The sequence below is a fragment of the Cynara cardunculus genome (genome assembly GCF_001531365.2).
Source record: "Cynara cardunculus var. scolymus isolate 2C chromosome LG 14, CcrdV1, whole genome shotgun sequence".
Taxonomy (NCBI): domain Eukaryota; kingdom Viridiplantae; phylum Streptophyta; class Magnoliopsida; order Asterales; family Asteraceae; genus Cynara; species Cynara cardunculus.
This window is the reverse complement of record NC_037541.1, coordinates 1715691-1728480: the sequence shown is the minus strand read 5'-3', so window position 1 is coordinate 1728480 and position 12790 is coordinate 1715691. Positions and strand designations below refer to the sequence as shown.

General features: G+C 28.4%; 1 protein-coding gene across 1 annotated transcript; it reads right to left on the bottom strand.

Moving 5' to 3' along the window:
- Nucleotides 1-6501: 6501 nt before the first annotated feature.
- On the bottom strand, nt 6502-12462 carry LOC112526959 (GDSL esterase/lipase At5g45950-like). Its single transcript, XM_025137413.1, has 5 exons — nt 12082-12462; nt 11760-11890; nt 10695-10928; nt 8426-8672; nt 6502-6865 (listed from the first exon to the last, which is right to left on the bottom strand). Exons 1-5 carry the CDS (start codon nt 12389-12391, stop codon nt 6681-6683), a joined length of 1107 nt encoding a protein of 368 aa, XP_024993181.1. The 5' UTR covers nt 12392-12462; the 3' UTR covers nt 6502-6680.
- Between the last annotated feature and the right edge of the window lie 328 nt (nt 12463-12790).

Genomic DNA, 12790 nt, shown 5'->3' with positions numbered 1-12790 from the left:
ATGATATTTTTAAATTTATATTTTATTCAAAAATAAAAATATTACCACTTTCTCAAAACCACATAAAACCAATGTTTACTTAAAATTCAAGATTACAAATAAATTATGCAAAAGTACAACTTATCAAAGCTCGATTTTTGAATTCGTATAACTAATTGCGGATAAATATAATCAAACAAATGATAAACATCTTATTTTAAAATATAAAAAATCTAAAATATAATCACTATAATAATGAGGAATTTTGAATAGTTAATTTGATATTAATATTGATATATTTTTGTCAAATTTTTATAATATCTTCAAACATATATTTTATTCAAAAATAAAAACATCATCGCTTTCTCAAAATCACATAAAACCATATTATAACATCGACTGAGATAAAGAATAAAATGAAATATTAAAATCACGATGTATCTCGCTGCATTGCACGAGTACGCTTCTAGTAGATAATTAATGAGGTGGTGACTTTTAAAAAGGAAATTATTCCTTATTTGATATTTTATCGAAAAATTTTAAAGTGGTTACTCTGTTATGAATATGAGTTCTAAGATTTTGATTTTTTGTTTCAATTTTTTAGAATTTATGTAAACATTTTATTTATATTTATATGTTAATTGGGAGTTTTGTGTTGTTTGATATAAGGTTTTAATTATACGTAATTGTGCTTGAGGTAATGTTAATAAAGTAAGGTGAAGTTTGAGAATAATGAACGTTTATCTGTGTTATATTATAAAATATTTGATAAAAACTTTTAAATATTATTTTTGATACATGAAGTATTGTTTATTGATTCAAGTTACTTAAATTCAATATTACAAGTAAATTATGCATAAATACAATTTATTAAAACTTCATGTTTGAATTCGTGTAACTCACTGGTAGATAAACATAATCAAATAGATGATAAACATCTCAATTAAATATGAAAAATCTAAAATATAATTAGGATAATCATTGAGTTCTAACAAAATATTTAATATTGTAGATTTTTATAATAAACTATATTATTAAACCAAATAAAAAAATGAATTAAAGAAATACACAAAAAAAGGAGAAATTTTAAATAGTTTGTTTAGTACTAATATTAATATTTTTTTTCAATTTTTTTATGATATCTTCATATTTATATTTTATTTAAAATTAAAAATATTATCGTTTTCTCAAAATCATATAAAACCGTATTATAACATCGATTGAGATAAAAAAACGAAATATTAAAATCGATATATATTTTGTTGCATTATGCAAGCACCCTTCTAGTTAATTAAAATCTTGATTGACGAAGACAAACATTAAAGAAAAGAAAGGGGTTAATTAGTTTTGTTGTAAATATATAAAAGAAAATTGTTTTAGAAAAATTTGTTAAAATAGGTAAAAGGACAAAATGGTTATTTTGCCTTTCTATTTAGGGGGTGTTTGGGATTGCTTATTTGAAACAACTTATTATAAGTTATAATGGTTTAACTTTTTCAAAAACTCCGTATTACCGGTTTGGCACCGGTATAAGCTATTTATCCAAACACTCAAAAGTGTTTATTACCGGTGTCACATCAGAATAAGTCAATAAGTTGTTTTTATAAGCAATACCAAACACCCCTTTATATTCGAATTAAAACTAGGGTGAGAGATCAAATTTAAAATAAAATGCAAATGTTGACGATTCTTCAGTAATAAATGGCGTTCAAACATCAGTTTCATAATCTTTACCAAACCGTTGGGATCAAATATGTGATTCATCCTACAGTGAATTACATTTTTTTTATTAACTTGGATATTCAATCCGTTATGCGAGCCGACTAATCTTAGAACGACCACTAGCTTTGTGGGTAATCCAGAGTCACCGTATTTGAACCTCCGTGTCACAAGGGGATTTTTATTTCTCTTTGAATTTGAACCTGAGACCTCTAGACACTTTTGATCTTTGGACTTAAGCTCAAATCAATCGAACACCACCCTTGTGGTTATGAATTACTTTTTTGGTTTTGCGGTTGGATGTTTTTAATTGATCAAGTATTTATTTTGAAAAATTAACGAAACATGCTCTTGTAGTAACATTTTGGGTCTCCATGATTGCATTTTTTTAACGAGTCGGGTCTCTATGTTGTAAACTTTTTAACGAGCTGGTTTCTAAATAAATTAACAAATCGGATATTATTACATCAGGGTCTCATCTCGTTAAAAATGCAACTATCTATACTATATTATAAAATATTTAACAAAAAATCTTAAAAACTATTTTTTATGCACGAAGTACTGTCTATTGATGCATGTTACTTAAATTTTAAGATTACAAGTAAATTGTTCATAAGTACAACTTATTAAAGTTCTGTATTTGAATTCGTGTAACTAACTGTAGATAAACATAATCAAATATTGGATAAACATCTCATTTTAAATATAAAAAATCCAAAATATAATTAGGATAATCATTGAGTTCTAACAGAATACTTTAGTTATTATCTTTATAAAAAAATTATATTATTAAACCTAAATTAAATTTTTTTGTTATTAAACCTAAATTAAATTATAATTAAAAATTTTGAATTAAGAAAATTACATCAAAACACAAGAACTTTTAAAAAGGTTAATTTGATATTGATATCGATATATTTTTTTCAAAATTTTATAGTATTTTCAAATTTATATTTTATTAAAAAATAAAAACATTATCGTTTTCTCAAAACCACATAAAATTGTATTATATCAATAGAAACAAAGAATAAAAACTAAATATTAAAATCGAAATTTGTCTCACTACATTGTACGAGTACCCTTCTAATAAACACTAATTCATTAAATTATTTAGATAAGGATGAGATGAGATATGTTAAAAATACCAAACCATGAGAACGAAAAACGTAATTCACTCATTATTTAACTGATAAAACATACACAATTACTTATTATTTGATACATTAATCATATGCCTAAATTTCTATGAATTGTATATGTGATTTTCATTTAGTTTTCCATTCTCTTTCAGATAATACGGTGGGAATTAGCGTTGTAAATGAGCCGAATGTTCGGAAAACCTTTTACGAACTGGACGGTAGAAAGTTCGTTGATGTAATAAATGAACAAACATAAACATATTATTTTGTTCGTTTAGTTAATTAAATGAAAATGAACAATTGTCTCGTTCGTTCATTTACGTTAGTGAATGTTCGTTCATTTATGTTCGTTCATTTATGTTCGTTTACATTTGTTTATCTGTATAAATATATTTATATATTATGACATTAATATGTAAAATCATTAAATTTTTAGAATTCCTTTTTTATCTCACTTGTTTATCCGGTCTTTCATTTCGTTATGTTATTCTGTAAGAACAAAAATGATGAGTAATGGAGGTTGCTTTTAGTGCATTGTGTTTGTTTGTTTGTTCATGTTCTTTCCCTTATGTTCGTTTAGCATCTTAACGAACATAACACAAATAAGCACATTTTTTTATTGAATGAACATGAACATAAAAAATTCCTTTCATTTACCGTTCATGTTCGTTCCTTTGTCCGGTTTAGTTAAACTTCCTTTAAAGGTCAACCCTTATCTCATTGATCTCCGTTCGGTCATCAATGTCGGGTCTTAAGCCCGAAGGTAAGTAGACCAACGGGTGAACTTTTTGGGTGCTAAGATCCAAAGTCGAGAGGGAAACAGCCAGATCATATGCTAAGGTCAGTAGCTCTCGATTGCCCATCCCTTTGGGCCTCACCAGGTACCTCTCAATAAATGAACATGAACAAATCTATGTCCGTGTTTGTTATATTCTTTTTGCAGCCCTAGTGGGAATTGGATGCTGATAAGAAACAATAAAAATATCTTCTCATATTATATATACTATATTATAAATCATTTGACAAAAACTTTTAAAACTCATTTTTTTATGCATAAAGTATTGTTTATTAATACATATTACTTGAAATTCAAGATTATAAGAAGATTGTGTAAGTACGTACAAGTTATATTAAAGCTACATGTTTGAATTCGTGTAACTAATTATAAATAAACATAATCAAATATATGATAGACATCTCATTTTAAATATAAAAGATCTAAAATATAATTAGGATAATTATTGAGTTCTAACATAATACTTAATTATTATCTTTATAAAAATTATATTATTAAACCAAAAAATAATTTACTTTGTTATGAAACTTAAATTAAATTATAATAAAAAAAATGAATTAAAAAAATTACATAAATAACCGAGAACTTTTTGAATAGTTAATTTGACACTAATATCGATATATTTTTTAATTTTTTTATGATATCTTCAAATTTATATTTTATTCAAAAATAAAAATATTACTTTTTTTTCTTAAAAAATCATATAAAATCGTATTATAGCATTGTTATTGATAAAAAAAATAAAACAAAACATTAAAATCGAGACTTGCTGCATTATACGATGACCCTTCTAATTATAAGTATAGGTAGTAGAAGGCTTAGAAGCCGAGTAATAAGAACAATTTCAGGTCCAGTTCATGGAAGGCGGCCCATTTCGTTCAGGCCCGTTGTTCATTTGAAGAAGTGTAAACTACAAATTTGGTCCTTGTGGTTTGTCGTAAATAACATTTTCCATCTCTATAGTTTTAAAATTACAAGAATGCCACCATGGTTTGTAGAAACGTCTGGATTTGATTCCCCTCCTCTAATGACCGTTAAAAAAAATATTCAGTGAGGATTAGTTTCATCCTTCTACTGATTTTGTTGTCTTTTACCCAATCAAAATCGATTTTATGATTTTGGTCAATCTGTTTTTTATTGAGTAAAAAACCAAAATAAAAAACAGGACGAAAATGCCCCTCATTTTTTCAACGGTCATTAAAGGAAGGAATCAAATCCGAATGTTTTTACAAACTAGAATAACCATCTTGTAATTTCAAAACTGCATGAGCAGAAAATGTTGCTTTTGACCAACCACATGGACCAAATCTGTAGTTTATTCTTCGGAAAAAGTGGGGGATCATTTGGGAGAGGAAGAACAAAAAATCTGGTTTTTGGGATATTTCTTTCTTATTCGTTCATATTTTTTGCAATATATTTGACCGCAAAAGAAGATTCATGTTCGAGCAAACATATTTTGTTAAACAATTACTGAAATCGTTCAAAAAGTGAAACCGCAGATGTTTCCAGTTTTATTTTGATTTTAATGCATAAACATATGACTTCTTCTATCAAAACCATTTGTGACATATTTGGTTTGGTTTTGAATGATCAATTTTTGATGAATCCGTATTTGTTTGAATTGCAATCACTGAAACCGTTTGTGGCAGAATGTTTCAATCTTAGATGAACTTAATTGAATGATCAATCTCGTTATGTATCGAGTATATCAAAGAATACAATGCAGTAAAAAACGTACAGTGACAATAAGTTATCTTAGGATGAGTGCCTCTTAAAAATTCGAAAAACTTATCTTTTAAAAAAAACACGCCGTAGAAAACTCAACATCCAATCAAACCCCAAGTTATCATGTTATAAACAATGATTAACGACATTCGTTTGAAAGTGTCTCAATCAAATCCGGAATTGTGTTCGGGCTTAAATGCAGATGTTTCAGTCTGGATCACTTTCCTTTCCGGAATTTGAACTTTCGCGACTGACAAAAATCAGATTTTTCAATCTGTATCACTTCCCGTTCAATGGAGAAATTTCAAAAACGGACAAGCTCCTTATGTCTGTCGGATGTTGGATGATGAATCTAGACATTTGCAAGCCTTTCAATGTTACTTGTTTCTTATATTACTAGAAAGGTACTCGTGCAATGCAACGAGACACATCTCGATTTTAATGTTTCATTTTATTTTTTTGGTCTCTATCGATATTATAATATGAATTTATGTGGTTTTGAGCAAACAATAATGTTTTATTTTCTAAAATATAAATTTGAAGATACCAGAAAAATTTTAAAAAATACATAACGGTTATTATTTTTTGTGTAATTTCTTTAATTCAATTTTTTATTATAATTTAATTTACGTTTAATGAAGAAGTAATTTGTTTTGGTTTAATAATATAACTTTTATAAAGATAATAACTAAATATTCTGTTAGAACTCAATAATTATCCTAATTATATTTTAAATGAGAATTTTATCTTCTATTTGATTACATTCATCTACAGTTAGTTACACGAATTCAAATATGAAGCTTAATAAATTGTACTTATGCACAATTTACTTGTAATTTTGAATTTTAAGTAATATACATCAATAAACAGTACTTCATGTATAAAAGATGGTTTTTAAGAGTTTTTGTCAAATGTTTTATAATATAGTATAGATAAATTGATGTTTTGACCATCATTTCAAGAAAACTTGTCAAAATAATTTTTGGTATAAATTTTTGATCAATTCATCATCATTTAAAAAGAATACACATACACAACATAATCAAATAGAATGAGAAATCACTTGTCATAAAAGTTTAACATGTTACTGTTTTTTTATTGAACATTTTCCAGATGTAAACATCAAAGATGCACATGTCTCGATAGCACAAAATAGAGAGAATTAATTAAAAGAACCTGAATTCGAACAACATGTCCATTACTGCAATGGACTAGATTAAACCATATTGAAAATAACCGAGTTTAGACCTCAGTGAGACGGGTGGTAAGAGAAAACTGACTTTTGTCGCATGCCTAGCTATTGATCGATGCACGGCTGGTAATTAAAGACTTGTGATGATGGATTTAACAGCTTCGTCTGCGATGATATAGTACATGTTCTCTGTGAAATGAACGGCATCCCAATAGATATATTTCGAATGATCTTGGCATGTATTCAACCCTTTTAAGGTCATTCCGAATTCTGTTGTTCCAGATCCACAACAACCCTTTTCAGTTTCTGTAAAACCTGACAAATTAATGACGAATATATCGTGAAATTAGAAGATCTAATCAAGAGATTAAGAATATCTAGTTATTGTATTCATGATCATGAACTTACCTTTCAATGGCTTAATTAACTTTTAATTTTAGGGTTTATGATATGATGTCATAATTAAGAAGTTATAAATGGAAAAGAGTAGTAGAAAATCCATGTTTTTGGTCAACAATCAATTGAAGATAGTTGAAGATCCATGATTTTTTAACCATTAGATTAAAAAAGCAGGTTTAGAAAATAATTTTTATCACGATTACCACAAACTAATTAGTTCTCATTTGATTAGACCCCTATATTTATATATATATATATATACACACACACACATATACTGCAAATTATGTGTATAGAAACCATCTAAAAATTAGATACCATATAAAATCATATACTTGTATTGTTTCATAAATGAAACAACACGTGTCAAAAACTAAATCCATGAATTTGTGAGTATGAATGTGTGTCATGTATAAACGTATTTTTTGTGTTCTTTTCACACTTAAAATTTTATTTGTCATTTCATTTATAAAACAACATTGTATGAACATTGCATGTTAACATATGTTTTATTTATAAAACAAATCAATTACACATACAAATTTAGTTTTCGCAGTTTCTAATTTTCAGACGTTTTTATATGAATTGTCCGTATATATACATATATAGAGGGAGAACTGGAAGGATCAAATGAGAATATGAACAAAAAAATAATCAAATCACATCTGCTTTTACATGCAATTACAAAATCCGTTCAACACAAAGATGAGCGGACGACCTGACCCACCACCCACCATTCAGGATGGATTTAGCATTAAAAAGGTGGGGGGATGGCCCCCATTAAATTCTTTTCTTTACCTAGGTTAAAAACAAATATTTCTCACATGTGCTCCACTCTAACCAAAGCAATACCTTGAAATCAACCAAAAATGTCTCTCCAAATTAACCAAAAAATCAAAAAAAGGCTTTTCGAAATCGACAAAAAAACTTAAAAATCTCTCGAAATAAACAAAAAAAACCTTTAAAAATCCCTTAAAACAGTAGAATTTGCTAAAACACATCGAGTGATTTTGCTGGCCTTTAATCCACCTTAAATCTCCCTCACTAGGCAAAAATCCTGGATCATGATGATATAAATATATATATGCCACCACCTCAAAATCGCATTAATCACATGTGGTTTTACACGAGATGTTAATGTAAAATTACATTTGATTCGGTCTTTTTCGTGTCTTCTTGTTTAGTTACTATCTTCATATGAACCTGATGATATAAATATACAGTATAAATACATACATACATACATATATATACATAGGGTTGGGTCCACATGAGACAAAGTTATTTTCATTAAACACGTGAGATACGATTTTTTATACTTGAAGGTTACATTTTTCGTATGAAGTTTCAAGTGTAATAATCGTGTGTCATGAAAACAGCATTGTCTCACATGATCCCAAAACTACATGCATATATACACACACATATATATACGTATATGCATACAAAACAGAAGATATATATAGAAGTACTAACCATATCTTGAAGGGTATCGTAAGGTGTTTTGAATGAGTTGATAAATGTCAACAAAAACTGTTCGGATCCCTAATGTCGCCTGGATTGCAGACAACTTAGCCTTCAGCAAAATGTTGAAAGAGAGAGCCACTTGGTTCATATCTTCATCGCATTTAACACTGTTCTTTAATGTCTTTATCAGAGGCATGCATCCGAATGGTTCCATCCCAACAACTGCCAATCTCCTTACTCCTACTGAATGCATTTTCTACATATATATATATATATATATAAACACACAATATTAATTCATATAATATATATATATATATATATATATATATTCTTACTCTTAAAGATATGACATTGTTGCAAAAGATATGCCAATCTCCTAACTCATACTGAATGCATTTTTTATTAGTTTTTTATATGATATTGTTGCAAAAGATATGTTTATAAAACATTTTTCAAATGTATCATATTAAAAATTAAGTTCATATGACGCACACATAAACTTATTTCAATACATTAACATATGTTGCACAATTGTTTTATCTTATAAATGTACATCTTTTAAAGTGTAATTTATATATTAAGACATTTAGGGGCTGTTTACCAAAAAATTTATTAAGTCCTGTATGGATAAATTTGTTTGTCCGGATAAATTTATCTGTCTGGATAAATGGGTGTTGTTGTTTACTTTTTTTTTTATCTGAACCAACAGTCTGAATAACATAAATGACCGATTTAGCCCCCAATATTAATTATTTGAACATCAAAACAAAAAATCATAAAGAGACCGAAGATGGGGTATCTCATATGGGAAGGAGGCGGTGCTTTAAATAAGGTCATTTTTATGGCTGAATGGGGATAACACACCATTTTTATCTATGCGATTAAGCCATGTTTTGTACGATTAATCCATAAGTAAACAACCCAAATGAGTTGTGTGAATAAGCCAGATAGACCAATAAACCTAATTAAGCTGCAAGTAAATAGCCCCTTAGACATATTGGTAAATCTGATTTTGTTATAGCTTAGTGATTCCAAATTAAAAAAAATCAAATTATGTGCTTACTAAATTCGAGACTTTTACCGACGGACTGGGCCGCCACAAAGCCCTCAGTGAATAATTAATTATTTTTGTAAATTCGTCAAAATTAAAAAATTAATGGTGAATTTGTAATGGATTTTAATACTTAGAATTTAAATATTTTTTTTCTAAAAATACCCGAATTTGTAACAAAAGTAAATGAAAGGTTGACTGTTTCTGTTCTATCGGAAATTTGCAACGAAAAAATCCGTCGATGAAACCATCTAATAGTGTGTTTACACATAAACAAAAACCCTAGCTCCTTTATGGAAAACCAATGAATTTTCCCTTTGAGTTGTTACATATTTTCTTTTGCTAAAAATAGAATGCTAGAGGTCTTTTATATAGAGAGGGAGAAAGAGGTTTAAGCGAAAATATAGTAAAAAGAGAATATAAGAACGATCAAATTACATGTGAATTTACACTGAGATTACACAACAACATGGTCAACATGAGTAGGTGACTTGACCCGCGACTAGGTCGTAGCCAAAGTCACACCGTATCACTTGTTATTGGTCATTCTCATGTTCGCTTATTTTGGCATTGTTCTGATTTGAACTCATATATATCTATATCTATTCATAGACATATGTATAAATATATATATATATATATATATATATATATATGTGTGTGTGTGTGTGTGTGTGTGAGATAATGTGAGACCAGTTTGTTTTCGTGAGATGCGTGAGACCACTTTTTTACACTTGAAACTTCACAGCAAAACGCGGTGAAGGTAAAAAAAAGTTGAATCTTCACAGCAAAAACACTGTGAAAGTTACCTTCATTTTGCCGTGAAGTTTCAAATGTAAAAAAGTGGTATCACGGGTCTCACGAAAACAAGTCGGTCTCACGTCAACCCTATATATATATATATATATATATATATATATATATGGTATATTTCAAATGCAACCATATCCATTTGTACAACCAATGCAACTCAATTAATTGAGATATTTATAGAAATGATAGGAGTTCATTTATTATGATTTGAATATTTATGGAAGATGAATAGGGTTCATTAATTATGATCAATACTTTATATTAGAAAACAATCAAAACTTCTATGAAATCACATATTCATCAAATTAAATGGACGATTGAGATTGAGTTGTAATGGTTGTACAAATGTAAAGAGTTGTATAATAATTCACCCATCTTTCTCTCTATATACACTATATATGGTTTAATTACCTTAATGTAAGTTTCCATGCAATTGATCAAGTATCGTTGGTATTGGGCGATGGTAAAGGTGTGGGATCGAGTCGGATCAACGTAATAGTTTTGTAAAAAGTCATTTGTACCCATGCTCAAGATGAACAAAGCATCCTCCACGATCTTATGACCACCTTCTTTTCCAGCAACCTTTTCAATCCGAACCTTATACTCCTTAAAATACTCTAATTGCTTTCCAAGAGATATAACATTCTACATTAACAAAACAAAACCAATGATTAGTTTCGACAACAATTCGTTCGTTTTATAATAATTATTATAACACACATGTCTAACTGTAATTACCGAGAGCTTCAAATAAATAAAGTAAAAAGGTTGGCAACGTATGAATAAATGATTCACCTACGAATCATTGGTCAAAAGAAAATTAATGTGAGTTTACGTATGTATATTCACATGTGAATAATTGGTGTAAAAAAAGGTAAACGAATGTGGATTTACATATGTACTTTTAAATACAAAAATTCAGGTTTATCAATGATTCATTACATTTTCAATCGTTTCGTCTTTATTATTTAAACCTTCACCATTGTCATTAACATCCCATTCAGAGAGCAATAATTCAAACCAAACGATACCGGTATATCTCATATAACATTCAAATATTGTGTTTACATCCATGATTGTTGTTAGGGTTGTATTAACATCAACCAATGAAGGTAGGATTTCATCTATAAGTATTTTTAAAATGGGTACAATGCATTAAGAAATTAACGACGATATCTTTTTTTTAATTAACCTGGATATCCAACCCGTAATACGAGCCGATTAATCTCAGTGTCTTAATTTTCATTTAGTGCAACGAACGTCATAGCATATCATTTTCTTGAATCTAATCCCTTTAAGGTCACATGGAAACCCTCTTAATTAATTAATTAATTAATTAATTAGATAAAGATGTTTTCGCATTCTCGTAAAATGGAGGTGTTCTCGTTTGAACCTCCACCTAATATATATATATATATATATATATATATATATATATATATATATATGCGCAGATCTATGTATATATACACTTACAGTGATGTTAGCAGTGAAATCATCATAACCAGAACCACCTGATGCAAAACTAACACCATGCAACAAGTCTTCTTCCTTCAGATCTCGATCCAGATATGCTTTTATTATGTTTTTGTAACCTAAACCAGCAGCTGCATGCATATATATATGCGTTCACATGCACAAAAACAACAAATTAAGTCCAAAGAAAATTGCATTAGAATGGAAATCTAATTACAGTACAAAATTAAGCATTATATGTATGTATAAATATCTCTGTGTGTATATATATATATATATATATATATATATATCAATGTTAAAGTTAAAGTTGATTAATTACCAATGAAATCAGTGGAGAGTCTGCCATTGGTGAACCTTCCAGTTGGGATGGAATGACCAAAATCAAAGCCATAAGGCAAGAAGTTGCCTTTATGCCATGTGTCTGGAAGATCGTTGTTGTTACCAGGATCAACACTTGAATCACCAAAAACCAGAATGCATGTAACATTATACTCAGATGCTACAACCCTTAGCTTCTGGGCACTCCCCATGGCACGTGCATTGCATGTGATAATATTCACACTAGACTGTAACATCAACATCATATGCATTGCTAGGTTAAGTGTCATCACCCATGTTATATCTTTCATTTTCAGCTTATTAAAATTAAGAATATATATATTCTCTGTTGAGAGGGAGAAGGATATGATCGATTAATTAGGACGAGTTCATGTGGAGATCCCTCCGTGCTTTTTATAGACCTAAAATACAATTTTGGTAGGTTTGAGCATTGAATTATAAGCGGGGTTTTCTAACCCCACCCCCTCCTACACTCTTACTCTTACATTTTCTATACCCCCTCCTATATATTATTTTTCACTTTTAACCTTTTGATATTTTCAGTTTTGACCCTTCAACTTTTATAATATTTTGTTATTATATTTTTTATGTTTTTAATTTTTAATATAGATTATAAATATATAAATTAATTAACTTTATATTATTATTAATTAATAAAGTATTAATATTCTTTTAATAATTATATAAAT

Coding starts and splice junctions, on each gene's coding strand:
- LOC112526959 (XM_025137413.1), bottom strand. CDS start 12,391: ATGAAAGATATAACATGGGTGATGACACTTAACCTAGCAATGCATATG. Junction 10,929..11,759: donor ATTTCACTGCTAACATCACT/GTAAGTGTATAT, acceptor TTGTTAATGTAG/AATGTTATATCTCTTGGAAA. Junction 8,673..10,694: donor GCATGGAAACTTACATTAAG/GTAATTAAACCA, acceptor ATATATATGTAG/AAAATGCATTCAGTAGGAGT.